Raw genomic sequence first — 26,787 nt, forward strand, 5'->3', positions numbered from 1 at the left:
TCCTAACTGAAGTATTTGTTTTTTGGGTGTTGAGTTTGATAGGTTCTTTATAGATCTTAGATACTAGCCTTTTATCGGATATGTCATTTGCAAATATCTTCTCCCATTTGTAGGTTGCCTTTAGTTTTGTTGACTGTTTCCTTTGTAAAAGCTTTTTAATCTTAATGAGGTACCAATAGTTCATTTATGCTTTTGTTTCCCTTGCTTTTGGAGGAATGTCTAGCAAGAAATTGCTGTGGCCAAGGTCAAAGAGGTTGTGTGTTCTCCTATAGAATTTTGATTAATTCCTGTCTGACATTTGGGTCTTTCATCAATTTCGAGTTTATCTTTGTATATAGCGTAAGTAAATGGTCCAATTTCATTCTTCTACATGAAACTGTCCAACTTTCCCAATATCATTGGTTGAAGAGACTGTCTTTTTTCCATTGGCTATTTTTTTTTTTTATTCGACAGAGAGAGATAGCAAGAGAGAGAGCACATGCAGGGGCGAGAGGTAGGGGGGAAAGGGAGAAGCAGCCTCCCTGCTGAGCAACAAGGCCAATTCAGGGCTCAATTCCAGGACCCTGGGATCATGACCTGAGCTGAAGGCAGATACTTAACCAACTCAGGTACCCTTCATCGGATATTCTTTCCTATTTTGTCAAAGATTTTTGGCCATAGAATTGAGAGTCCATTTCTGGGTTCTCTGTTCTGTTCCATTGATTTATGTGTCTGCTTTTGTGACAGTACCATACTGTCTTGATGATTACAGCTTTGTAACATAGCTTGAAGTCCAAAATTGTGATGCCATCAGTTTTGGTCTTCTTTTTTGATATTCCTCTGGCTATTAAGGGTCTTTTCTAGTTCCGTACAAATGTTAGGATTATTTGTCCCAGCTCTGTGAAAAATGTCAACGGTATTTTGATAGGGATTGCATCAAATGTATAGATTGTTCTGGGTAGCATGGACATTTTATTTATTTTTTTAAAAGATTTTATTTATTTATTTGACAGACAGAGATCACAAGCAGGCAGAGAGGCAGGCAGAGAGAGGAGGAAGCAGGCTCCCCGACGAGCAGAGAGCCTGATGCGGGGCTCGACCACGGGATCCCGGAATCACGACCCAAGCTGAAGGCAGAGGCCCTAACCCACTGAGCCACCCAGGCGCCCCAGCATAGACATTTTAAGAATATTTGTTCTTCCAATCCATGAACATGGAATGTTTTCCCATTTCTTTGTGTCTTCCTCAATTTCTTTCATAAGTGTTCTATAGTTTTTAGGGTACAGATCCTTTACCTCTTTGGTTAGATTTATTCCTAGGTATTTTACAGTTTTGGGTGCAGTTGTAAATGGGATTGACTCCTTAATTTCTCTTTCTTCTGTCTCATTGTTAGTGTATAGAAATGTGACTGATTTCTGTGCATTGATTTTATATCCTACCACTTTGCTGAACACCTGTATGAATTCTAGCAATTTTGGGGTGGAGTCTTTCAGGTTTTCCAAATAAAGTATCATGTCATCTGTGAAGAGTGAGAGTTTGACTTCTTTGCTAATTTGAATGCCTTTTATTTCTTTTTGTTGTCTGATTGCTGAGGCTAGGACTTCTGGTACTATGTTAAACAATGGTGATAAGAGTGGACATTCTTGTCATGTTTCTGACCTTAGGGGAAAAGCTCTCAGTTTCTCCCCACTGAGAATAATATTCACTGTGGGCTTTTTGTAGATGGATTTTATGATATCGAGGTATGTTCCCTCTTATTCCTACACTGTGGAGAGTTTTAATAAGAAAGGATGCTATTTCTTGTGCTTTTCTGTATGAATAGAGTTACCTGTAGTTGACCAGGATGGCAGCCCTGTAGATTAAAATGCAAATTCATATGCTATTTACTGAGCCTCTACTGTATAAAAAGCACTGTGTGCACCTCTGAGGTGTCTGAATCATCATCATCATCATCAAGATCATTAAAATTATCCTACGCTGATTTAATTTCACTTTAATAAGTTCTACTCCTAAAAAAAAAGATGCTGTGTTTTATCAAGTGCTTTTTCTGCATCAGTGGTTCTTGTCCTTTCTTTTATTAATGTGATTTATCACATTGATTTGCAGATGTTGAACCAATCTTGTAGCACAGGAATAAATCCCACTTGGTCGTGGTGAATAATCTTTTTAATGTACTGTTGGACCCTATTGGCTGATATCTTGGTGAGAATTTTGGCATCCATGTTCATCAGGGATATTTATCTGTACTTGTCCTTTTTGGGTCTTTGTCTGGTTTGGGGATCAAAGTGATGCTGACCTAATAGAATGAGTTTAGAAGTTTTCCTTCCATTTCTTTCTTTCTTTTTTTTTTTTTTTTTTTTTTTTTAGTTTATTTATTTGACAGACAGAGATCACAAGTAGGCAGAGAGGCAGGCAGAGAGAGAGGAGGAAGCAGGCTCCCTGCTGAGCAGAGAGCCCGACATGGGGCTCGATCCCAGGACCCTGAGATCATGACCTAAGCCGAAGGCAGAGGCTTTAACCCACTGAGCCACCTAGGTGCCCTGCATTTCTATTTTTTGAAACAGCTTCAGAAGAATAGGTATTAATTCTTCTTTAAGTGTTTGATAGAATTGCCCCTGGGAAGCCATCCTGCCCTGTACTCTGAAAGAATTAAGGTCAACAAACCCCTGGCCAGGCTTACCGAAAAGAAAAGAGAAAGGAACCAAATTAATAAAATTGTGAATGAAAGAGGAGAGATTACAACCAACACCAAGAAATACAAACAATTATAAGAACATATTATGAGCAACTATATTGACTCATAGGTATTGACAAATTAGGCAATCTGGAAGAAATGGACCCATTCCAACAAACATATAAACTACCAAAACTGAAACAGGAAGAAATAGAAAACCTGAACAGACCCATAATCAGCAAGGAAACTGAAGCAGTAATAAAAAATCCCCCAACAAACAAGTTAGCAGTATATTAGACACAATCACACAGTCCTGGCTTTGCAGGGTTTCTTGTCTATGGTAGCTAAAAAGCAGTCATTTTAAAGAGGTGGAAAAAATGCTGTCAAGGACAAATACACTAACAGAAGGAAGATCATACAAATCAAAAAACTGACACAAGAGCTTTAAAGATATAGGAGCCTGGAGCCTCTTGGTATAGGGGATGGAACCCAGCATATATCTGCTCTGCTCACAGCAGAAACAACCAAGATTCCCATTGATGGTGGGCATAACTGGAGGTTTCCAGGCAGCCTTTTGAAAGGATGCTGATGATTACTGACATTTCTCAAGTTCTTGCTGGACCATGAGCTGTTCTGGGGACATGGGGTAAAGTTTGAGTCCTTCACCCTACCAAGCACTCCACACTCATGTGTCCTTTAGTCCTCACACAACTCTGGGAGGGAGGTAATATTATTATCCCCCTTTGAAATATGGGGGGAGTGAAGCAAGGAAAGATTAAATAATTTGTCTAGTGAGGGTTGAAGCACAGATTGGGATTTAGGTAGAAGTTTTTCACATAGTGCCTTGGTCTCACATTATACTAATCAGAAGCTAACTTACCAGGATTTCTAAACTATTGAACTGGATCATTATCTTCTCTATACCCCATCCCTGAGCTTCCTTCCTCGCCCCCAGCCCCCCAGCTAGATTCAGTGCTCTTCCTTAGTGCTTTTATGCTACTCTACATATAATGCCATCATTCCTCTCCCATGTGATTTTAGAACTATCTGTTCACACATCTCCCCAACACTGGACAACTATCTGTTCACACATCTCCCCAACACTGGACTGATAACTCACTTGTTCATCTTTGTATCCCCATTACAAAACCCTATTACATTGTCCCCATTATAATGACACAAAACCTGACACACAGCAACTGCTCGATAAAATTTGATGAATTCATTACATTTTATAGATAAACCTTACTCAAACCAATGTTTTGTTCAGTTGGAATCCAAATCCCAATGACCAGGTACACCCCCAAACCAATGTGTGAGTAAGGTCCTTATATTTGTATTTTTAGAAACTCCCCAAGTGATTCTAATGTACCCGAAGTTGAGAGCCATGGATCTAATGTCAGGTGTTCCTCTAGTGCAGGAATGTGCCCAAATGTGGCCCCCAGACCATCATCGGAATAACCTAGGATCTTGTTAGGAAAGCAGATCATCGGGCCCCACTCCAGATCTACAGAATCAGAAATTCAAGGCCTAGGGCCCAGCAGCTGCTGCTGAATAAACCCCTCCAGTTGATTCTGATGTTTGTTCAAGTGTGAGAATGAATATTGAAGCAAAAGTATCTCACAGGCCTGGTATGGAGCTACAGCCCAGCTTTGCCTAAGAACCACGCTCATCATTGAGCCTGCAGAGCTGTCCATATCCTCCTTAGCCAGCTTAGCCCCGAATCCTCCTCCAAGGCTCTCACACCAAATGCAACCCAGGAAACTGCCCCATTCTGATGTCCACCTGACCGCAGACTGCATTCTCCCACCACACATCCCGCATGCGTAGAGAAAAGGTAGCTCAACGGTCCCTCCACCAGCAGAGGAAGGAAGCTACTCTTCATCCTTCCCATCGGTTCAACATATTCTTTGAAAGAAACTCTTATGAGGGTGCCTGGGTGCTGAAGTTGGTTAAAGGTCTGCCTTCAGCTCAGGTAATGATCCCTGGGTCTTGGGATCAAGCCCTGTGTCAGGCTTTCTGACCAGCAGGGAGTCTGCTTCTCCCTCTCCTTCTGCCCCTACCTGTGCTCATGCTCTCTCTTTTTCTCTTTCCATCTTTCTCTCTCTCCCCTCTCTAAGATAAGGAAGGGAGGGAGGGAGGGAGGAAGGAAGGAAGAAAAAAAGGAACTTCTATGAGCCAGATACTGTTTGGGGCTCTACAGATAAAAAGAGAAATAAAAGACCACAATCCATGCCCTTTAAATAGCCCACAGTCTAGCAAGGGAGGCGAACAAATAATTATAATGATGTGTGATGGCTGCACTAAGAGAAACATGTCCAAAACTTGGACGGAGGAGGGAGTGATGCTGTGTGGGAGGAAGAAATAGAACAGGCTTCCTGACATGGAGAAGGGCGTTCTTTACAGTGCTGGAGTTTGCACAGAGATGTACAAGAAGGGTAATGCTACCGGAAGTACAGCTCTCCACTCACCAACGCACTTAATCCATTAAGCATCACCTGCCTGCGCAGCTGCTAGCCCCTCCCTCTCAGCTGGGAGCTCCTGCAGGGTAGACACTGCGTCTCACTCAGGGCTCTGTTTCCAGGGCTTGACACCTAACTGGTGTGCCATACATACTTTATAGATCACTGGACAGGAAACAGTAACACAGATGTGAAGGGGTGAGACCCAAAGGCCCTTGTTTGCTATGCAAAGTGTATTAGTACCCTAGGGCTAATATGCAAAGTATCACAATCTGAGTGGCTTCTTAAAAAGATTTTATTTATTTATCTGAGAGAGAGAGAAAAAGGGTGAGTGAGCAAGAGAGCATGAGTGGGAGGAGGGGCAGAGGGAGAGGGACAAGCAGACTCCCCACTGAGTGCAGAGCCCTACACGGAACATTAATTATCCTGGGACCCCCCCGATCAAGACCTGAGCTGAAGGCAGACGCTTGACCATCTGAGCCACCCAGGCACCCCACAGATTAGGTGGCTTAAAACAATGGAAATATACAGGGTGCCTGGGTGGCTCAGTGGGTTAAAGCCTCTGCCTTTGGTTCGGGTCATGATCGGGCTCTCTGCTCGGCAGGGAGCCTGCTTCCTCCTCTCTCTGCCTGCCTCTCTGCCTACTTGTGATCTCGTCTGTCAAATAAATAAATAAAATCTTAAAAAAAAAAAAAACAATGGAAATACATTCTCTCAAAGTTCTGGAGTCTTGGGATTTGGAATCAAGGTGTTAGCAGGGTGGGTGTTCCTGGGAAGGTACAGGAAAAGATTTCTTTCTTGCCTCTTTCAGCCTCTGATGAGCCCCAGGCATTGCATTTCTTGGTGCAGGGCAGAGGAACCCCAGTCTCTGCCTCCTTCTTCACATCGTTTTCTCCTCGGTGTGTGTCTCTGTTTCTCTTCTTCATAAAAGGACTCCAGCCACTGGATTTAGGACCCATTCTAATCCAGGATGATATCATCCATGATCCTTTACTAATTATATCAGCAAAAAATTCTGTTTCCGAGTAAGGTCATTCTGAGGTTCCAAGTAGACAAGAATCTGGGCGATACTATTCAACCTACCACACCAAGGAATGAATTTATTTATTTATTTATTTATTTGTTTGTTTATTTATTTATGGTTTTAAGCCCATAGTGGCTTTTAAACCTTGTACATCAGATTCCTTCAGAAGGCTTGTTTAAACAGAGAGCTGGGCCCTATCCCCAGAGTGTCTGACTCAGTAGATACTCTTTAGTGGGGCCCGAGAATTTGTTTTCTCACAAGTTACCTAGTTATGTTGATGCTGCTGATCCAGGGACCACACTTAAGAGTCAGTGTCTCAGGCAATAGAGAGTCCCTCAGGGGTCTCAGGCAAGGCAATGACACGGTCAGAGCTGCACTTTGGATGGACTGTGCTGGAAGCTGGTAGAAGTTTTCGAGAGAAACATGATCAAAGACAAGTAAAACACTTGAGAGGTGGCGGCCCTGGAGAAAGATGATGAACCCCTGCCCCAGCTAAAACAGTGGCAATGGGATTGGAGAGAAGAGGGCAGATTAAAAGGTCAAATCGATGTAACTAACTGGACAGGTAGGTAAGGGACAAGGAAAAGTATAGAGTGATTCCCAGGAACCTGGCTTGTGTGCCCAGGTGAACAGGGTAGATCCTGGGGACAGGGCAAAGTGGAGGTTCACATAGTATGAGGATGAGTTTGGTTTGGGGATCTGTTGAGTGTGAAATTCCATGGGACTCCTGAGTACAATGCCTAGCAGGTAGCTGGATCTGAAACTCAAGAGAGGAGTCTGGGCTGGAGGTAATTTGGAGAATATGAACTCACAGTTCTTCTGTTTTATCTTGCTTTCAAGTCAGTATGCATTTGACTACAAGTAGCAGACTACAGGATTAACAGTGGCTTCAATAACAGAGACATTTAATTACTCGCCCTCAAACGAAGCTGAAAGGAGAAGACTCCATCTTGGTTTAGCTGATCAGTCACACCATTAAGGCCACGTCTGCTCTTCTGTTCTGCCATGCTCGAGGGGCTGGCCTTAACTCCCCTAATGGGTACTAGACAGTGGTCTGGGTTTAAGTTCATGATCTCACACAATAGGATCACAAGTAAGAAGGAAGGGGATAGAGAAAAAAGTGCCTTTCTTCTTATGTACCACCCCCATCACTGAGAAAAGTCCTTTTGGAAAGCCCCAAGCAGGCCTCCCATTCAATCTTATTGGCCAGAGTTGTTCAAAAGTCCATTCCTAGACGAATCACTGGTCAAGGAGAAAAGGACAGCCATGAACCATGATTCATCCCTGGGGCTAGGGAAATCATCTTGCCACCTAGCATCGATCTCTCATTCTCACCCTCTTGCTCACTTTCCTTCTTTCCATAAGTTGGCCTCATTCTCTCCTACTGAAAATGAACTTTTTCTATTGCCCAGTCGTGTGAAAAGCAAAAGCTTTTTTGTGAGAGGGAGGCATGGCCACACATACAGAGAGGTCCATGGCCTCATGTACCTCCAGATTAACAATATCAAGGTAAAGAGTTTCTTTCACTAAGCTTCTATAATGTGTCAGGGAAAAGTTCTGACTGACTTGGTCATATACCTACTCCTTGGACTGTCACTGTGGCAGAGGCTGGCCTTACCAACCCTTGAGGTTTGAGGCTACTGCTTTATCATTATTGCTTTCTTATAACTATTATTTTTATTAAGATTACTACAGCTGCTGCTGCTACTATTGGATGGACTAAAATAGAGAATGAAGACTCAAAGATCAGATAGAAAGGCAGCGAGATAGCTCACCCTTCCTATAATGGGGGTTTGAATGGTTGTGGTGGGAATGATGAAGAAGATAAAAATGTTTAAAAGAATTTAAAAAAAAAACAATTAATAGGCTTGGATCCAATGCATTTTTAAACTCTTACCAGGGGAGAGAATAGCATCCATTGTTTTGATTCTGATGGAGAAAGAAATTTGCTCAAAGCAAATTTAGCTATTTCACCTTGTTTCCTTTTTAGCAAATCAGAACTTGTTCACATACTGTTGGTTATGCCCTGTGCACAGCACCATTCAGTGAGCCCAGCTCAGCCCCCAGCACTTAGTCTTTTCAATTCCATTTACCCACTTATCATTGACTCTTGAGGATCCCAGAGTACACTTGCTTCTTTTAATCCCTGCAAGCAATGAATCCCAAGTTTACACTCTCATTGAATTGGCAGAAAAATAGCCTTTGGCGATAGTAGAAGGAAATGGATAATTCTTTTCTAATGAGAAAAGTGCTTCATTTTTCATAACTCCTGAAGGCATGGTTCTTGTCACAGCTGAGGAATGGCTGTCATCTCCCCACGACCACCTTATCCTCCAAGTTCACTTTCATTGAAGCAATACAGCAGTAATTGGATATCTGGAGGTCTAACACTCTTCAGAGGTTTCTGACTCCCAAAACCATCTGTGGACAACATCAAGGCAGTCACTTTCCCCAGGACACAATCTTGTTTCCAGGCAATACATATAATTCCACCTCCAGGAGAAACTTCAAGTTGTCCAGCCGAGCACAGTACTAAAGGGCCCCCAAGAATGAGTCAGCGGAGACTGCTGGTTGAGCCTTCTGCTAGCGGAGGCCGTGATGCCTGTAATTGTGAGGCAGACAAAGTAGCAGGGGGTGATGATAAGCTTCTTACTTTGGACCAACTTTAACCCAGATTCTTCTTCCTAGTTACCTTGTCCCAGTACTCATCTTTCAGATTTGCCATCTGAGTTTCTTTAAAATAAAACTAAGGGAAAAAGACACCATCCTCCGCGTCTAATCCTCCCTTTTATATAACTTTATATAACTCGCTCTTTGTCACTGGGGACCTTGTCTGAGTCAGTGCGTGTGTGCCATTTGCATTAGCACCCCAGCCTTCTCAACACCTTTGGAAGAAACATGTTTATACGATTGTTACAACCATTAGGCCAGGGTGGTAGACCCTCATCCTGTTAGATCCTCACAACAATGACATTAGAACCAAATAATTCTGTTGTGAGGGGCTGTTCTGTACCTTGTAGGACATTTAGCAGAATCCCTGATCTCTACGACCAGATTCTACTAGCACTCCCCTGTTTATGACAGTGTTTCTAGACATGGCCAAATGTCCCCAGAGAGACAAAATTGCCCCTGGTTGGTTGAGAACCACTTCATGAGACACAGACCTTAGTACAAGCAAGGCTATAGGGCAGGAGATGCCCCCATACTGTCTTTATCTGACTGAATTTCTGTCAAGAACCATGCATTCCCGTCCCTCTGGCCGAGATAGTCCCTCACACCGATTGCCTTTCTTTTCTTTTCTTTTCTTTTCTTTTTTTTTTAAGATTTTATTTATTTATTTAAGAGAGAGAGAGAGGGACAGAGTGAGAGAGCATGAGAGGGGAGGTCAGAGGGAGAAGCAGACGCCCTATGGAGCTGGGAACCTGACGTGGGACTCGATCCCGGGACTCCGGGATCATGACCTGAGCAGAAGGCGGTTGCTTAACCAACTGAGCCACCCAAGTGCCCCCTGATTGCCCTTTCTTTTTTTTTTTTTAATCATTTTTAAAATTTATTTGACAGAGATCACAAGTAGGCAGAGAGGCAGGCAGAGAGAGAGGAAGGAAAGCAGTCTCCCTGCCGAGCAGAGAGCCCGACGCGGGGCTCGATCTCAGGACTCTGGGATCATGACCTGAGCCGAAAGCAGAGGCCCTAACCCACTGAGCCACCCAAGCGCCCCCTGATTGCCCTTTCTTATCATAGGGTAGAGCCAGCTCTTTTTCAAGACTGACCCTTGTCCTCCTGTTGGTGACAACAGCAGCTGAGATGCAGCGTTTTCTCCTGAAAGGCTGTTAGCCAATTAGAAACTTCTGATGGCTGGAGTGAGAAGGGCTTCCCTACAGAAACACCCTGTACTGAGGCTGCTGAGCTGCTGGTTTTCCTGCCTAGATGAGCAGAGCTCAACTGGAAAGTCACTAATTGAACAGTCATGAGTCCATCTGCTCATATCCCTTCTGTTTGGGTGTATCCCCCAAAAGGACTGCCCCCTTTAGTCTCCCTATAACAGAGCTTAGTGCATAGTGGGTCAGTCACATTGTATTTCTGATAATATTGTCAGTATCTTCAGAAATGATGGTATCCACCATCTTAGGGCATTAGATATTGGAGGGTCTTAATGTTAGATCTCCTTAAGGACAGGTCCCAACCTTTGATAGGTAAACATCACACCAACTTAATGTGGAACCCAGAGGACATAGCCTGAAAAATTTGTCTTTCTGGAAAATGACCTAATTATAGCAGTCTTCATTAAAAGGTATTCTCAAAATGCCAACATACTAATAATCCCAAATTTAGAAGGAAGGTCATTTTTTTTTTTAATCTAAAAAGTTTCACTCATTTTTTAAGAACACATATCAAGATCTGAATCAAGTGGATGTTTTTCTTCTTTTCAGCTTTTTTTTCCAAATGATGCGACCATTCCCACCCATTTAGAGTAATGGCCAAACACATACTTCATATATGTCACCTTACAATTGCATCTCTGAAAGCATAGATCAACAGCCAAATAGTTCTGTGTTCTCAGCACTCTTCAAAGGTTAGCTAGAATTCAGGCCTCCTGACACACTGCCTAGCTATCTGGTCAACGTCCTTGATTAACAGACCTCTGGAAAGGCCCAATTGGGAAGAAGATCTAAGAATAGAGGAATCAGCTTTGCTGTTAGTCGGTGTGACTGTGGAGAATCCTAATGGAACAGTAATTACATGGTGCAATACCAAATAGTCTTATAAGATTGAAACTGTGTTTAAAAATAGACCCAACAAATACAATATGGTACATATTTTTTCTTTTTTTTTTTTTTTACCTATCAAGTTTTTTTATTATGTTCTATTAGCCACTGCATAGTATAGAAGTCCTTATATAGTATATTAGTCCTTAATGCAGTGTTCAGTGATTCATTAGTTAAGTATAACCCAGTGCTCAACACAGCAAGTTGCCCTCCTCAATACCCATCACCCTGTTACCCCCTCCCCCAACCCTCATCCCCTCTGAAACCCAGATTGTTTCTTGGGGTCCATGGTTTCTCATGGTTCATCTCCCTCTCTGATTTCTCCCCCTTTGGATTTCCCTCCCTTCCCCCATGGTTCCCCATGCTATTGCTAATGTTCCACATATGAGTGAAACCATACGATAATTGTCTTTCTCTCCTTGGCTTACTTCACTTAACATAATCCTCTCCAGTTGCATCCATATCAGTACAAATGGTGGGTATTCATCATTTCTGATGGCTGAGTAATATTCCATTGTGTATATGTACCACATCTTCTTTATCTAATTAGTAGTTTTACTTCTTGCTCTGACAAGCATTTAAGCAGATTTTGATTTAAAACACAAAAATCAAGACTTAAAAACAAACAAACAAACACATGTGCTGTTCCAAGGAAACCATGCCCTAGAAACTATCAACTTAATGAAACTATATGCCACTACTCACCCAAGAGTCATGTTTAAAGAGGTGAATGGCCACTCCGTTGTGTTTCAAATTGCCCATCAGTGTCTACTAAACATGTCTGTGGAAATGTTGCCAGGGTATTTCTGGCTTTGAATTTATGAACTTTAGTAGTACAATATGTTGCATTCACACTAACCGGTTTCAAAGTACAAACAAGTAACCACTTAGAGGTAAAAGAGCTTTGTCCTCAGGGAGGGGCCCAGATATCTCCCTAAAGCAAGTAAATGATCCTGGGCAAAATGACTTAATAACTAGACCTCAGTTTACCTATAAAATGAGGGGACTGAATACATTCACTGTTTCCCAAACTTCAGACTTAAGTAAGAACTTCGTGAATGTTGCCAAATACACATGCCACCTATTCTACTAATAGTTCTGTTAACTATTTTCTTTAAACTCACTCATCTTGTTGACACACAAAAAATTTATCTTAAAAAGAAAATTTATATCAATACCGTAAGTGGAAAATCATTATCAGTTGATATAAGTATAGATAACTAAATGAAAGCAAAAAAGACTATATTAAATTCTAACTAAATACTATTGCCAGCTGAAGGCTCAGGTTCTGCCATCTGTTTTCTGATAAAAAGATCTACTCGCATAAAGTATGGAAGGGGTTGGCAAAATAATTATTTCAGGCTTTGTGGGCCACACAACCTCTGTTACCACTATTCAGCTCTGCCACTGAAGTGTAAAAGCAGCCATTGATTAAATGTGTATGAGTGGGTTGGCTGTGTTCCAATAAAACTTTATTTATAAAAACAGTGGACAGGCCAGAATTTGACCATAGTCTGCAGTTTGCCAATCCTTGGGTTGAAAGAGTGTGAAAGACATACTGTCACCAAGCAAAGAATGATTCAATCAGAAGAACTGAGAGAGAATTTAAAAACAAATTCCCTTTTCAGTTAAAAGTCCAAAGGGTTTTAATATATTCAGTGTTCCATGCCACCCATTTTGAAAACCCTAGGTTGAATTTCTACCCTAAGAATCTATGATAAACCTCTTTCCTTTATCTTCTGCTCCTTGGATAAAGTCTAGGATTTCTTACCTGTGTCAACCCTCAGCACATTTTTAAGTTTTCTTTCTGATTCATTGGGCTGCCAATGAGAAAGTTTCTGATCTTTGTCAGACCAGCACCTGGCTGCACATTGGATTACCTGGTAAGATTTGAAAGTACTTATACCTAGTATATACCTCTATCAGAGATTCTGATTTAATAGGACCAGCATGAAACTCAGACATTTGTTTATTTTAAAACATCTCAGATGATTCTAATGTGCATCTGTGGTCAAAAAGGTATTCATCTGTGTTTTGCTCAGAGCATCTCACTCAGAGTCCACAATTTCTTCCATAAGTTTCAATTCTGAGAGCCCCCAACTATGGTTTGTTCAAACGATTCCAGACCTGAAAATCTTAGGTATTCACTTTCCATTTGTGTTTCCTGTTGAGCCTCCAGGTGGGGTCTGAATGAGCTCTCTGAGGTGTCCTAAGTTTACTATCCTTTTTTCATTCTCTCTTCTTCATTACCCTAGAAGGCTTGACATCATTATCAGTTCTAGATATCCAAACGGATAACTTTGCTCTCCCCCTCCTCTGTCCCCGTTATTGCCACTGACCCCTGACATTGATACAAAGTGGAATAAGGCCAGGCAGGATGCAAAGGAAAAAGCTTGTGGCATATTCTGTCACATACAAAGGAAAAAGATTCTACATCCTCTAGAGGGATGAGAAATGCCTCACGGCTGCAGAGACTTCAGACCAGCTTCCATTAATATGTAAAACATTTACCAAGTACCTATAATGTGCCAGGCATTATGCTAAAGGTGCTGGAGATAGGACAGGGAATAGGACATGGTTCTTGGTCCCAAGTGGTTTACAGTCCAAGGAGGGAGATAAACTAGTGAATAAGTATAATAATGTATCTTAAGGAGATCTGATAGAAATCTCTGGAGCGGAGTATAAGTTCAAAGGAGAAACTGGTATGCTAGAACATGTCTCACAACCAGCTCTTGGTGGGGGATGGGGGACAAACACCCAATTTGTGCCAGAGGCCAATTTCCATAGCATAAATGTGAAATCCCAGCTGATTTCAAGTCACTAACATGAGCTCATTGAATACAGAGTTGGGAAGACAGGCACACAGTTGGCCCTTGAAAGCCTGTAAAGTCAGCTTCAGCTTGGGTGGCAACCATCCTGGTTTACTCAGGACATTTCAGCACTGAAAACCTCACATCCTAGGAAACCCTCCGTCTTGGGCAATCAAACAGCTGGCTGCCTTAGGTCCCACACCCAGCTGGCAGAAAGTCCTCAGTCTTTCCCAAGAGGGTCAGGAATGGTTCCAGAGGGGAGATGCGGCTTCAGCAAATTCCCTTAAGTAGACAGATTCTCCACTGCTGCCAGTGGACCCAATGGTGGGCAACCAGGTGTTTAAGAAATGGAGGAGCAAGGGGCGCCTGGGTGGCTCAGTGGGTTAAAGCCTCTGCCTTCAGCTCAGGTCATGATCCCAGGGTCCTGGGATTGAGCCCTGCATCGGGCTCTCTGCTTGGCCGGGAGCCTGCTTCTCGCCAACCCCCCCACTTCCCTCTCTGCCTGCTGGTGTGGTAAGGAATCTGTTGGCAGTATCCCCCCTCTTCTTTCCCCCATTGAACACTGATTGACCCTTTCTAATAAGACAAATCAGTCTAGAGTCCATGAGGTAGGGAGAAATGAGATTTTACCTATGAAAATGTTAGACAGTTTATCAGGCTGGAAAGCTGTCACCCAGAAGAATAAACATATGGGAAACCTTGGTCATCCTGCAGGCTGCCTGCTTTTCAGCTTTCAGATGGCCTCTGCAGTCCCTTAGCTAGGATCCCTCCACTACTCAGAGGGCAAGATGTTTTAGTAAAGAGGGAACAGGAAGGTTTGGGGTGAGGTGGGGAAGAGGAGGAGGAGGAAGCGCCCTGACAGCCTGTTGGAGAAAGACAAAAAAAGCCAGTTTCTCCCCTGCCTGTTCTGGATCATCATCCTGAAATCTCCCTGCCCAGAACCCTCATATTATCTTTTCATATGGCTTTGCTGAGGTATAGTTGACATATAACATGTAAGTATAAGCTGGACAATGTGTTGATGTGATACACTTGCATATTACAAAGTGATTGCCACTATAACCTAGCTCATACCTTCATTAGGCATAAATGCATTTACAGTTTCTCTTTTTTGGTAAGAACATTTAAGATCTACTCTCTTAGCAACTTTCAAGTATGCAATACAGTATTATTAACTATAACCACATTAGATCCCCAGAACTTATTTGTCTCATAGCTAGAAGTTTGTATCCTTTGATCAACATCTCTTTCTCCCCACCCCCATTCTAGTCTCTATTCTATTGTTTGTATTTTTTTTAAATATTTTATTTATTTATTTGACACAGAGAGAGAGATCACAAGTAGGCAGAGAGGCAGGCAGAGAGAGAGGGGGAAGCAGGCTTCCCGCCGAGCAGAGAGCCCAACTCGGGGCTCGATCCCAGGACCCTGAGACCATGACCCGAGCCAAAGGCAGAGTCCCAACCCTCTGAGCCACCCAGGTGCCCCAAGTTTGTATTTTTTTAATTCCACCTATATGTGATATCATATATCATATATATTATCATATATCAATATCATACAGTACTTCTTTCTCTATCTGATTTATTTCACTTAGCATTATGCCCCCTGCCCTCAAGGTCCATCCATGTTCTTACAAATGACAGGATTTCCTCCTCCTCTTTTTTTTTTTTTTTGAGAGGGAGAGAGGTGTGGAGGGGCAGAGGAAGAGAATCCTAAGCAGGCTCCATGCCCAGCGCAGAGCCCAATATGGGGCTCTCACGATCCTGAGATCATAACTTGAGCTGAAATCAGGAGTCAGGTGTTTAATTGACTGAGCCACCCAGGCACCCCAATAGTATTTCCTTCTTTCTCATGGCTAAGTAATATTTCAGTTTTGTGTGTAAATGTGTGTGTGTGTGTGTACCACAGCTTCTATATCCATTCATGTGTTGATGGACACTTACATTGCCCTATATTGCTTATTGTGAATCATGCAGTAATGAATCACAGTGTCTTATTTCATCGTCCCAAGATTCTGCAGGTATTATGTAGGGCAGGTATTAGTCCCAGTTCACAGATGAGAAGCAGAAAACACGATTCCATCAGATTCAAAAGGATACTGACAGCAGAACTGACGACAGCGCCTTTCCCGAACATATACTTTGCCCACGGGAAGAGACTGTCCATTTTGCCTTGCAAATCATGGTAACTGGCCTTCATTTTCATTTCACTTCCTCCTACCTCATGGTCAAGGACATTTCTTGATCTCACGCGATGCAAGGGAACCTTGGCTTGCCCGGTCAGCGGACAACTCACAGGTCTCAGCTGGTGTTTCTGTAAAATACTAACGTTCTAAGAGCTGAACTGAGAATTTCTACCACCAAATTAAAAAACAATAATTTTGAAAGGGACCAAAAAATGTGGTTAGTAAGAAGTCAATGGTAGAGGTTCTAGATCCAGACTCTGTAGGTTTGAATTCCATCCCTTAGGAACTGTGGGATTTCAGACAGCTTATTAACCTTCCTGTGTCTTGGTTTTCTCAACTTATTTATAAGGTGTTTGTGAGGATTAAGTGAGTACTCTATGTGAATTGTTTTGGCCAGTGCCTGGCACATAGTAAGTACTTTGTATTTTGCTGTCATCCTCAGTTTTAAGGGCTCCTCCTTACATTTCCCTTTAACTCTCAAGCCCAGCTTACTACTTATCTATAAGTAAAAAATAGTTTATGATTTAGGACAAAATTATGTAATCGGTTATTTTAAAGGTGCCACACAAAGCAATATGTCAGGGGCTCACCGGACCCCCCATAGGAAGCAGGTCAAGATGGAAGGAATAAAAATAACACTGAGCACTCACCGCGGGCCAAGCTTCCTGCCACGCGTGTTTGATGCATATCCCTGCAACAACCCACAAGACGTTGTTATCTTTCAGATGGGAAACAGAGACTTAGAAAGGAGAGAAAGATAGCATCATGCCAGGTTCAAGGGTAAATCTCTTTGGGAGAGTAGATACCTGTGTGGCCACAAAGAAGTCCCTCCCAGACTGGAACTCAGTTTCCCCAAGTCTCTAATTACTTTAAAGTCTATGCAGAGCAAGATTGGCCCTGATCGCCGACGCTGGCTCGAGGTACCAGGACCTAGCAGCGGTCATGGTCATTGCTTACAAGGGGGAGAATTCAGCCGTGTCGGAAGCTCTCCCCAGCACAACCCTTGCCTGCCTTTCCCTTCCTCCCTGCTTAAAAAGCCCAGGCCACCACCCCGTTTTAATCCTGGTCCTCATTTTTAATCTCCTCAGCCTGCTCCCGATTTCCTGTCGGCTCGGGCAGCAGCCCCATTTCGATCCGTGTACAGCGAGCCCTCTGCCCTCTGCTCTCCAGCACTTCCTCAGAGACCTCCTATCTCAGATCCTGGGTACCAAGCAACGGCTTTCAAATATTTACCGAGCGAATTGCAGCAAGCCGGGCCTTCTGGGGAACTGCACTGGAAAGAGCAAACAATGCAAATACCAGTCCTATGACATTTTGATAATGCTTCAAGTGACCCCTGCATCCTTACGTCACTGAGCACCTCCTACGTGCCAGCAACCAAGTGATCACCATGCTTCTGCATGGCTTCCCGCACACGACTGCCTCCAGACCGCATGCTGTCCGTGAGCAGGTGCACAACCACTTTAAACCTGAGACAGCAATGGCTCAGAGATACGGGTCAGCTTGCCCAGGAGGTTCCTAACCACCAGCGAGGGTCAGAACATAACTGAGTACAGTAGGTCCTACTCCCAAGTCCATGTGATGTCATTATGTCATGTTTAAATCAATCATGTCTGTTCTGCCGTAGTTCAATGGCAGGTCATAGGTAGGCACACACATACATAGAGCCAGAACGCATCATGCTGTGGTCTCTCCCCGCAATGTTCTTCCCCACCTTCATCGCTCCATAGGTATACATGCATGTACATCTACATGTATGTCTGTATTTTGCCTTCCTAACTTCTTTTTTTTTTTAAAGATTTTATTTATTTATTTGACAGAGAGAAATCACAAGTAGATGGAGAGGCAGGCAGAGAGAGAGAAGGAAGCAGGCTCCCTGCTGAGCAGAGAGCCCGATGCGGGACTCGATCCCAGGACCCTGAGATCATGACCTGAGCCGAAGGCAGCGGCTTAACCCACTGAGCCACCCAGGCGCCCCGCCTTCCTAACTTCTATTCATCTTTCAAGCATGAATATCAGCTTCTCCCTAAAAATTCCTCTTCCTCCTCCCAGCTATTTGCACCCAAAGCCTGCGCCCTGTCATTAATGCTCTGGTCGCTGATCTGCTTCCCTGCGGAAGGACGGCACTTCATTGGTCAAGTCCTCCTCCCCTGGGGCAGAGCTTCCCTACTTGTCTGCTGAAGGAAGGGGAGGGAGGAAAAGGGGAGGAAGATGGAAAAAAGAAGGAAGAGAAAAAAGAGAAGGAAGCAGGGAGAAAGGAGGAACTGTTCCCAGGAGAGGCTAATTTGCCCGCTGTGCATTGCTCTTTAATTAAATTCACAGGTCTCTCCTGAGAAATATATCCTTATTTTCCAGTCTTGATGCTCTCCAGATAGATCAGGTCACCAGGACTGATGAGTGAGAGTGTCCTTAAATAGGAGTACCCTTAAGGCTGGGTCCTGGAACATTCTGGTTACCATATAATACAAAGCAACTGTCTGCCAGTCATAGCCCTCAGCCAGCTTTTTCACACACTGTCCCCAGAGCTCAGTGCAAGCTGGAGGAAGGTTTTCTCAAGACGTTCTCTTGGATTCTGAGAGTTCGGCTTTCCTCAAACTGCGCTGGGGTAGAAGCCTTTGGTCAGGTGTCTGTTTCTCCACTTTGACCCTTCTGGTTGGCAAGGCTGTGGGCAGGGGACAGTATCAAAACTTGAGACAAAAGCCAGCCTCCCTCCTGGGCAGTTGGTGTGCTGAAGCTGGCCCATCTCTGAGTCATTTCACAGAGTGTTTTCAGCATTCTTTCTGCCCATGTGACACTGCTTCTAGGCTCACAGTATCTCCGTTTATTTCCTATGCCTCCCCCTTCCGTTAAAATGGATCATTCATTTCCTCATTTAAGATGCAGGAGTGAGGGGGCACCTAGGTGGCTCAGTCGGTTATGTATCTGCCTTCAGCTCAGGTCATGATCTCAGGGTCCTGGGATCGAGCCCCACAATCAGGCTGTCTGCTCAGCAGAGAGTCTGCTTCTCCCTCTGCCCTTCACCCGCCTGGAGCTCTCCCTCTCTCTCTCTCTCTCTGTCTCTCAAATAGATACAAAAAATCTTTAAAAAAAATAAGATGCAGGAACCTGGGGACACAGAGAAGAGCCATGCAGACACACTAGAAGGAAGCAAAAGGAAGACTGAAAGATACCGGCTTATCCATGCACCAGGCAGTGCCTTTCATTGAATTAATGGTATCTGCTTCCATTGTGAGCCGGACTGCACTGGCCTGACTGCACCGGCCTGACTGCACCGGCGAGCACCTCACCAGGGTTGTATCTCAGGGAGATCCTCACACGCCATGAGGTGCTAATTATCATGCTAGTCAAATGAGGCAGTTAATAAAATGTGGTGTTGGGGTGTCATCCTGGGTCACCTGGTCTGCGCACAGCCTGAATTGTGAGCCACTTTACTGCCTGGTGTGGAAAAAAAATGTGTCTGGAACTCCAGATCCAAACTGCGGGTGATCGGTGAAAAACTGACCCTTAGCAAGGGTTTAAAATATTCTGCAAGGTTCGTTGCTGATCTGCCTTCAGTAGATACCATTTACATCTTTTTTTTCCGTTTACATTTTTTAAGCACACAGTCTCTGCTAAGCTTTATTTTAGATGCTTTGTATGAAGGACTTCATCTAAATTTTCATAAGATTCCTGTGAGTAGACACTATTATTATCCACATTCTGCCATGAGGGAACCACAGCACAGAGAGGTTCTTGAACTTGCCCAAGGGCACGTTAGTAATGAGCAGCTACTCTGGGATTCAAATCCAGTCTGGGGCATTAGAGATATACCTATATCTCACAATATCAAGTTTGGAAGATACCTCCCACATAGATAGATGATAGATAGATCATCTTCCAAACTTGTCTAATCAAAATATGCAGAATTGAAATCCTAGTATCACTCTGAGCCCCAAAACCAAGAGCTGACCCGAAGAAGCAGAGAAAACCATAGCAGTTCTGTGGGTCCCTATCTATCTAGCCTTGGAAATGTTATCTTGCGTAAGCCTCAAATCTTAACAAGGGAGACATTGACCCCATTTTACAGGTGAGAAAATGAGGGCTTAGAGGTTAATGACCCAAGTTCACATGGCTGCTGAGGGGCAGAACCACACTCAAACTTGGATTCTCGTGGGCTCACAGCCCAGACTTCTGTAAGCATTTTTCTTAGCATTTAACATCGTGTCTTTTTAATGCGTCTCATGAGTGTCAGCGCAAATGCTGGGAAGAAATTGAAAGAAAACAAAAAAGGACTGCTGTTCTGCCTCTGTGTTGCCGAGAAAGCAGGTGGAATATTGTGTATTTGCCTAGATCCTCACAGTGGGGTCTGTCCTCAGGCCCCGGAGTCCCCTGCACCCCCCTTTTGTGTCTGACCCGCATTCCTGCAGACCGGCTTCCAATGGAAGTTCTGCTCAGTGGCCTCAGGTTTCAAAAGCCCCAAAGGCAGCTGCCTGGCTTGCTAACAATGAACAATGGAGGTGGAATGTCCGCTCCATATACATTCCAGAGAAGGTGGTTCCCCAGCTCATCAGAACAGGCCCAGGACACCCCTTGCATCAACACTGGGCGGCACTGATGAATGTGTCCATTGTGGAGGCTGTCCCAGCCACGAGGGGAAATTCCTAACACGCTGTTTTCTTGCCTCCCTCCCCCTTTTAACTAAGTCCCTCACATGATTCTGACTCCGGAATCATGGCACCAAATAGCCCGCTGTTATGAGGAACAAGACCGAATTCTCTTTGGATTAGGAAAGATAACCAACATGGCGAAGAGTGGTTCTTAGAAGGAACCTAGGAAAGATTAATTTCCACCTGCCCTGCCGATGGTTGTGCATCTGATAGAGACTTTTACACTGCATTTTTTGAAGACAACATACATTTATTATCCTGCACTTCTATAGGTTAGAAGTCCAACGGAGGGGACGCCTGGGTGGCTCAGTTGGTTAAGCAGCTGCCTTCGGCTCAGGTCATGATCCCAGCGTCCTGGGATCGAGTCCCGCATCAGGCTCCTTGCTCGGCAGGGAGTCTGCTTCTCCCTCTGCCTCTGCCTGCCATGCTGTCTGCCTGTGCTCGCTCTCTCCCCCCCTCTCTCTCTGATAAATAAATAAAATCTTTAAAAAAAAAAAAAAAAAGAAAAGAAAAAAAGAAAAAAAAAGTCCAACGGAGGTCTCCTAGAGAGACTAAATGCTGCACTTTCAATCAAGCAAAAAAGGAAAAAGTTGTCTCAATGTTATCTTTATTCCTAAAATGAGGTTCAACATTCTCCCACTGCCCCCACCCCCCCCCCCAGCACAATTATTTTGGACCAAAAGATACTTCTTTGTTTTTTAGCCTTGGATGAATTAGACTTTCAGAAGGTTTTCTTTCTTTCTTTCTTTCTTTCTTTCTTAATAGAAATTTACATTAATTTTTTAAAATTTCAAACAACACTTGGTATTGACTAGGCCTGGGTCAAGCTCTGAGGCACAGTTTCCCCTTCTTTCTGTTCCTATAACTCTGTGACGTGTATCATGGAACCACCTTCCTGAAACAAGTAGGGGAGGAAGGATGGGAATGTCCTTTTAGACTTGACAGAGCCAGTCTGGCCCTGGCTCCAAGTCAGCCATCACCTGGCCCAGTGATCTTGAGCAAGTCTCCACATGGCTTCTGCAAGTCCTGGGCTCATCTTTGTGCAAAGGAGGAAAGAATGTGTCTCTCTGGGGGAGCAGCAGCCCTGCCAGCCTGGGACTGAGCAAACGTAACCCCAGCTGAACTCCATCCCCTCGGCCCTCAGCCGGGGCATCACCGGCTTAGCCATTCACGGAGCCCTGTGTCTCTGTCTCAAGTTCTGTGAAGTCCCACCAACTTCTCAGCACCAAAGAGGCTGAAAGAACAGTTTATGAATCAGCCTGTTACAAAGAGGTGTCTGCTGTTCCGGTTCAATTCTGACTATCAGAACCCTCCAGAAAATACTCCTAACGAACAGCCAAGACACCATTGGCTCTTCTGAGTCTGAGATTGCCAACCCCACGCTCCCACACTCAGAGAATTCCATCGACAGGCAGGACAGCCTCTCTAGTGTGTAGCCTGGGCAGTCACACAGGCCCCACACCCAGAGAGGCCTCGCACTCACTCTAATGCTCTGATACCACCATCTTAAAGTTCTAAATCCGTTTCAAACCCAGGTCCTTCGTTTTCATTTTGCACTGAACCCTGAAAATGATGTCGCTCACCCTGCCAACAAGCCTTCCTCAGTACCAGATAGCTTTCTCACACCACACAGGTGATTTGGAAAGAGAAATGGGAGAAGTTGTCCTTCAGTTGAACAAGATGGTCCTGGTCATACTTGGAGTGTGAGGAACAATGGTACACAGGCCTCAGCATGCGTGTGAGGAGGCAGTCTGAGCTGAGTACAGCCCACGAGGCTTCACACACATTCCCTAACCTGCCTGAACCCAGACTTCCTTCTCTGTAACTCAGAGTCCTAATGGCTCTCTTCTGGGTAAATAATGAAGAAAGGTCTGCGAGTGAAGAAACTGTTGGGCATGTGGCAGGCGTTCAACAAATGCGAGTCGCCTTGTCCACATGCTTCAGAAATGGAGACTTCAAGATGGGCCTGACCATGGAGGGATTCCATCGAGCTGAGAGAGGATCAGTGGCCCTAAAAGACCCCGTTGTCTCTAGGATTACAGGATTCTCAATTAACCAAGGCCTCGAAGCCAGCCCTCCTCTAGTCCGCAGGTAGGAGTCAGAACACCTGGTGCAAGGGCAGAAATCCAGCTCATCAACTTCGAGAAAGTGGTAGTTCACTAACAAAACTGGGGCGTGTTAGGAAACAGGCATTGCTGTCTGAGGATTTATGCAGTGCTATTCAATCTCTCTCTCTCTTTCTCCCTATTTCTGCTTTTTGTCTCTGCCTTGCTTTGCTCTAGATTCATTCTCTCAGCTGGACAAGCCCAGTCAGAAGAGCGCTCTCTCTCTCTCTCTCTCAACATCTCCAAATCAACCAAAGACAAGACTCTGATCTGGCTTGGGTTATACTCCCACTCCTGAGCCAGTCACAACTGCCAGACAGGGTCTGTGTCCACCCAAGGGCAGCACAAGAGGGCTTAACCCTCATGACTCATGGCCCCAATGAAAACCACATAAAATGGGGGACAGGAAAGCCCCCCAAAGGAACAGCAGTGCCAAACAAACACAGCATGTCTACTGGGTCTTACGTGGTTTCCTACTCCTTCCCCAGAGGTGCCAAAGGAAACGAAAGGCAGGGTCAGGTGGGCAGTGCAGACAGTGGCACTTACCCCAGCCTTCATCAGAGGATGGGAGGAAAGGAACATAGGTCATCAAAGAGAATCTCTGTGGGGGAAGGCCAAGAACTAAGAAAACACAGGGTCTGTTCAAAGCTGCAAGTTGTGTCACTGCAATTAACCTCACACCTTTACATTTTTAATAGTGACACATTTATTTTTTTTTAATTTTTTATAAACATATAATGTATTATTAGCCCCAGGGGTACAGGTCTGTGAATCATCAGGCTTACACACTTCACAGAACTCACCATAGCACATACCCTCCCCAGCGTCCATAACCCAACCACCCTCTCCCTACCCGCCTCCCCCCAGCAACCCTCGATTTGTTTTGTGAGATTAAGAGTCTCTTATGGTTTGCCTCTCTCCTGATCCCATCTTGTTTCAATTTTTTCCTTCCCTAGCCCCCAAACCCCTCACGTTGCCTCCCAACTTCTTCATATCAGGGAGATTATATGATAATGTGACACATTTATTTTTATGTTGATTTTCATTTGGGCAACCAATACTGTTTTTCCATTTTAGTGCTAATAGATTTCCTTTTTAAAATAAGTTTCAGTAAAAACCAAGTAGGTCAGCTGAAAGAAAAATAATAACCAAATAATAATAATGAAGACTTTGATAGCTGTGGACAAATTTGTGCATGTATCATACCAATGACCAAAGTCTGAGAAACACTAGCTTAGTGTATAAACAGAACATTCTCTCCCCAAAGAACAGTAAAAACCAGTAACTCTGCTATTGCCGGCCTATAGGTATCTCTGGCAAACTAAATATTGGGTCTCTCACTGGGTGGATGGCAAAGCTTTAGTCCAGGTCACCAGATGCTTCTGTGATAAGATCTAGAACCCCAGCTTCTGCCTGGCAACACTATTCCCTAGACTTACTTGTGTTTCATGGCAAAAGAGGAGAACTAGCATTCCAGGACATTGACCCACTGTATTATTCTCTGCCTCAGAGGCAGTCACACAAAGGTAGAATTGATGTCAAAACATCTCATCTCGGGCTGATTGTCCTTACAAACAGAGGGACCCATTCTCAGTGGTCATCCAAGGCCAGCTGGCTCCAAGGAGTACCAGTCATCTCTCTGAGGCCAGAGTTTCCCCAGCTGATTTCCACATGCACCGTGTGTAAAGTGGCAGCTGGTCCCTCATTTGGATGACTTCTTCATCTTCCAAATAGCTACCAGTGTCATTCAGAGATAATTCAGGAATGCCTACATTGTCCACTCACCTTTTCAATTATTTTCTCCAGGCCAAAGCAAGGAGTCATCAGGGTTTTGATGTGGATCGGGATGCCAAAAAGCTCAACAAAGCCTGCAAAGGAATGGGTATGAAATATATTTTGCTTTTTAACTTATTTTAGATGTTGATTAAATTTGATCTCATGTCTAACTTTCCCATGATCTTAGAAAGATGACCTTGTGCATTCCAAGCAACCCAAGTTAATTACTTCTAGCGTTTTCTTTGTAAAAGATCTCCAAACTATAACCAGATCCTAATTCTTTTCAAGATTCAACATGATAGTTAAAAATTGGATACGAGGACATTGAATTTGACCTTGAGGTCGAAGAAACTTCATGGGAAGTGTAAGCATGCAATCTTAATGTCATCCAAGCCCCTCTGATCTCTTTCATGAGAGGTGGTGGGAAATAGGGACTGATGAAATCTGGATCAGGGATCTGGGAACTGCATCTAGACGTAGACCAAGTAAACATAAAACTGTGGCCAAGGTCAAGACCAGAGAAGCCATTTACATTGATGCCTAAGGTAAGTGCATGACTAAGACTAAGAGATGAAGAAAGAGGTCAAGAAGAAGGGAACCCCAGTGAGAAGGTGAGATGAAGGGGAGAGCATCTTAAAATATGGCCATGCGGAGAGACTTTGAGACCCAAGGAGCAGGTGTGTTTCTAATCCCAGAAACCTGGGTTTTAGTATATTCACAGGATTGGTAAACATCATTTTTAATTCCAGAACATTTCCAGTGGCCCCCCCAAAAACCCATTTCTATTAGCAGTGACTCCCCACCCCCTCCTCCTTTCAGTCCCAGGCAATCATAGTCCACTTTCTGTCTCATAGATTTGCCTATTCTGGACATTTCATATAAATGGAATCATGCCAAGTGTGACCTTTTGCATCTGGCTTCTTTCACTTGGCATATTGTTTTGCAAAAACAAGTGCTAGATTTTTTACTTAGAATTAAATCAGTGAAGATTTACTTCCCTAAGAATGAGTATTGTGGTAGAACAAATATGGCCATAAATTCTTTGTGTGACTCCAGAGAAAGAACCGGGGTCCATAGCAGAAGTTCTAAAAAGAGATATTTTGCTTCAATATAAGGAGCTACATGAATATAAAATAATCTGTCTTGCCCAAGAAATGCTGGAGAAGTTCCAAGGGAGTTGGGGTTGAAGAAGGTCTAGTACGAAAGTGGAAAAGGGATTTCTACATAGTAAGGGTTCTTGAGTAAATCAGAGGGAGAGGGAGCTGGAAATGAAGGATGACAACTAGCTTGCTTGGTTTGGGAGGGGAGGGCACCAGAAGAAAGCTCAGCAGGGGCGCCTGGGTGGCTCAGTGGGTTAAAGCCTCTGCCTTCAGCTCAGGTCATGATCTCAGGGTCCTGGGATCGAGCCCCAAGTTGGGCTCTCTGCTCGGCAGGGAGCCTGCTTCCCTTCCTCTCTCTCTGCCTGCCTCTCTGCCTACTTGTGATCTCTGTCAAAATGAATAAAATAAAATTAAATTTAAAAAAAAAAAAAAGGAGAAGAAGAAAGCTCAGCAGAGAGGATCTGCTTCTTGCTCATATCCTGACCTGGCTTATGTTGTATTTGAACAACAGCTGCCGGGAGCCATGTTTGCCTGGAAATGGCAGGATGTTTATAGTTCTGAGTCTTGCTGAGTGGCTGAGCTAGACTCACAGGTGCTTCCCTGCTGCTTCTCAAGTGAGGTCCTGACACCTGGATGTGGGTTGGAGACAGGAGTGAAGTGGGTGTGGACATAACTCAGCTGCACTCAATGATACATCTCCACATTCTTCGCCACATAATGAGTTATTTCAAAAAGCACAGATGGAGCACCTGCTGAAATGCCAAAATCAGAGTTTTCTTCTCCTTTTTGGATGTGGCTTCAAGGTGGGACTACTGTTGTGCTGATTACTGTTGTAGAGCACCTTCCACGTGCCACGTGCTAAGCTGGGCACTGCACACAGGCCGTCTTGTGTAACCTTCTCAACAACTCTGTAAAGCTGTCTTCTAATGATCTAACAGATGAGAATGCTGACACTCAAAGGTTAAATATCTTGCCCACAGCCACAGAGTTGGGAAATGGGGATAGGGTGATTGGAAACTAGGGCCATCTTGGGAAGCTATGATTTGATTGAAGGTCTGGAATTCTAGAATTCCAACCTCTATAAAAAGTACAAGCCAGGGGCACCTGGGTGGCTCAGTCAGTTGAGCATCTGACTCTTGGTTTTGGCTCAGGTCATGAGCTCAAGCACCATGTTAGGCTCTGCGCTCAGCGGGGAGTCTGCGTGAGATTCTCTCTCTTCCTCTGCCCCTCCCTTCTCTCTCTCTGCCTCAAATAAATCAA

At 44.1% G+C, this 26,787-nt stretch overlaps 1 protein-coding gene and 1 long non-coding RNA gene across 6 annotated transcripts in view; one reads left to right on the top strand and one right to left on the bottom strand.

Annotated features, from left to right (window-relative positions):
- ANXA13 (annexin A13) overlaps positions 1-26,787 on the top strand; it is a 59,235-nt gene that overhangs the window by 5,665 nt on the left and 26,783 nt on the right. For both annotated transcript variants that reach the window (XM_082721767.1, XM_082721766.1), the window contains one exon: positions 24,458-24,533. In XM_082721767.1, the coding sequence (XP_082577893.1) occupies positions 24,458-24,533 (76 nt within the window). The remainder of the gene's footprint in view (positions 1-24,457; positions 24,534-26,787) is intronic.
- Positions 6,243-17,083, bottom strand: LOC309860158. 4 transcript variants are annotated; one of them, XR_014309194.1, is made up of 6 exons: positions 16,707-17,083; positions 16,551-16,591; positions 15,936-16,028; positions 8,037-8,741; positions 6,748-7,181; positions 6,243-6,538 (listed from the first exon to the last, which is right to left on the bottom strand). It is a non-coding gene; the product is annotated as an uncharacterized lncRNA (long non-coding RNA). The 4 variants fall into 4 exon arrangements; XR_014309195.1 differs by having other exon boundaries at positions 6,243-6,896; positions 7,057-7,181; positions 16,707-17,079; XR_014309196.1 differs by having other exon boundaries at positions 6,243-7,181; positions 15,936-16,038; positions 16,707-17,079.

The sequence above is a fragment of the Mustela nivalis genome (genome assembly GCF_964662115.1).
Source record: "Mustela nivalis genome assembly, chromosome: 2".
In the NCBI taxonomy this organism is placed as follows: domain Eukaryota; kingdom Metazoa; phylum Chordata; class Mammalia; order Carnivora; family Mustelidae; genus Mustela; species Mustela nivalis.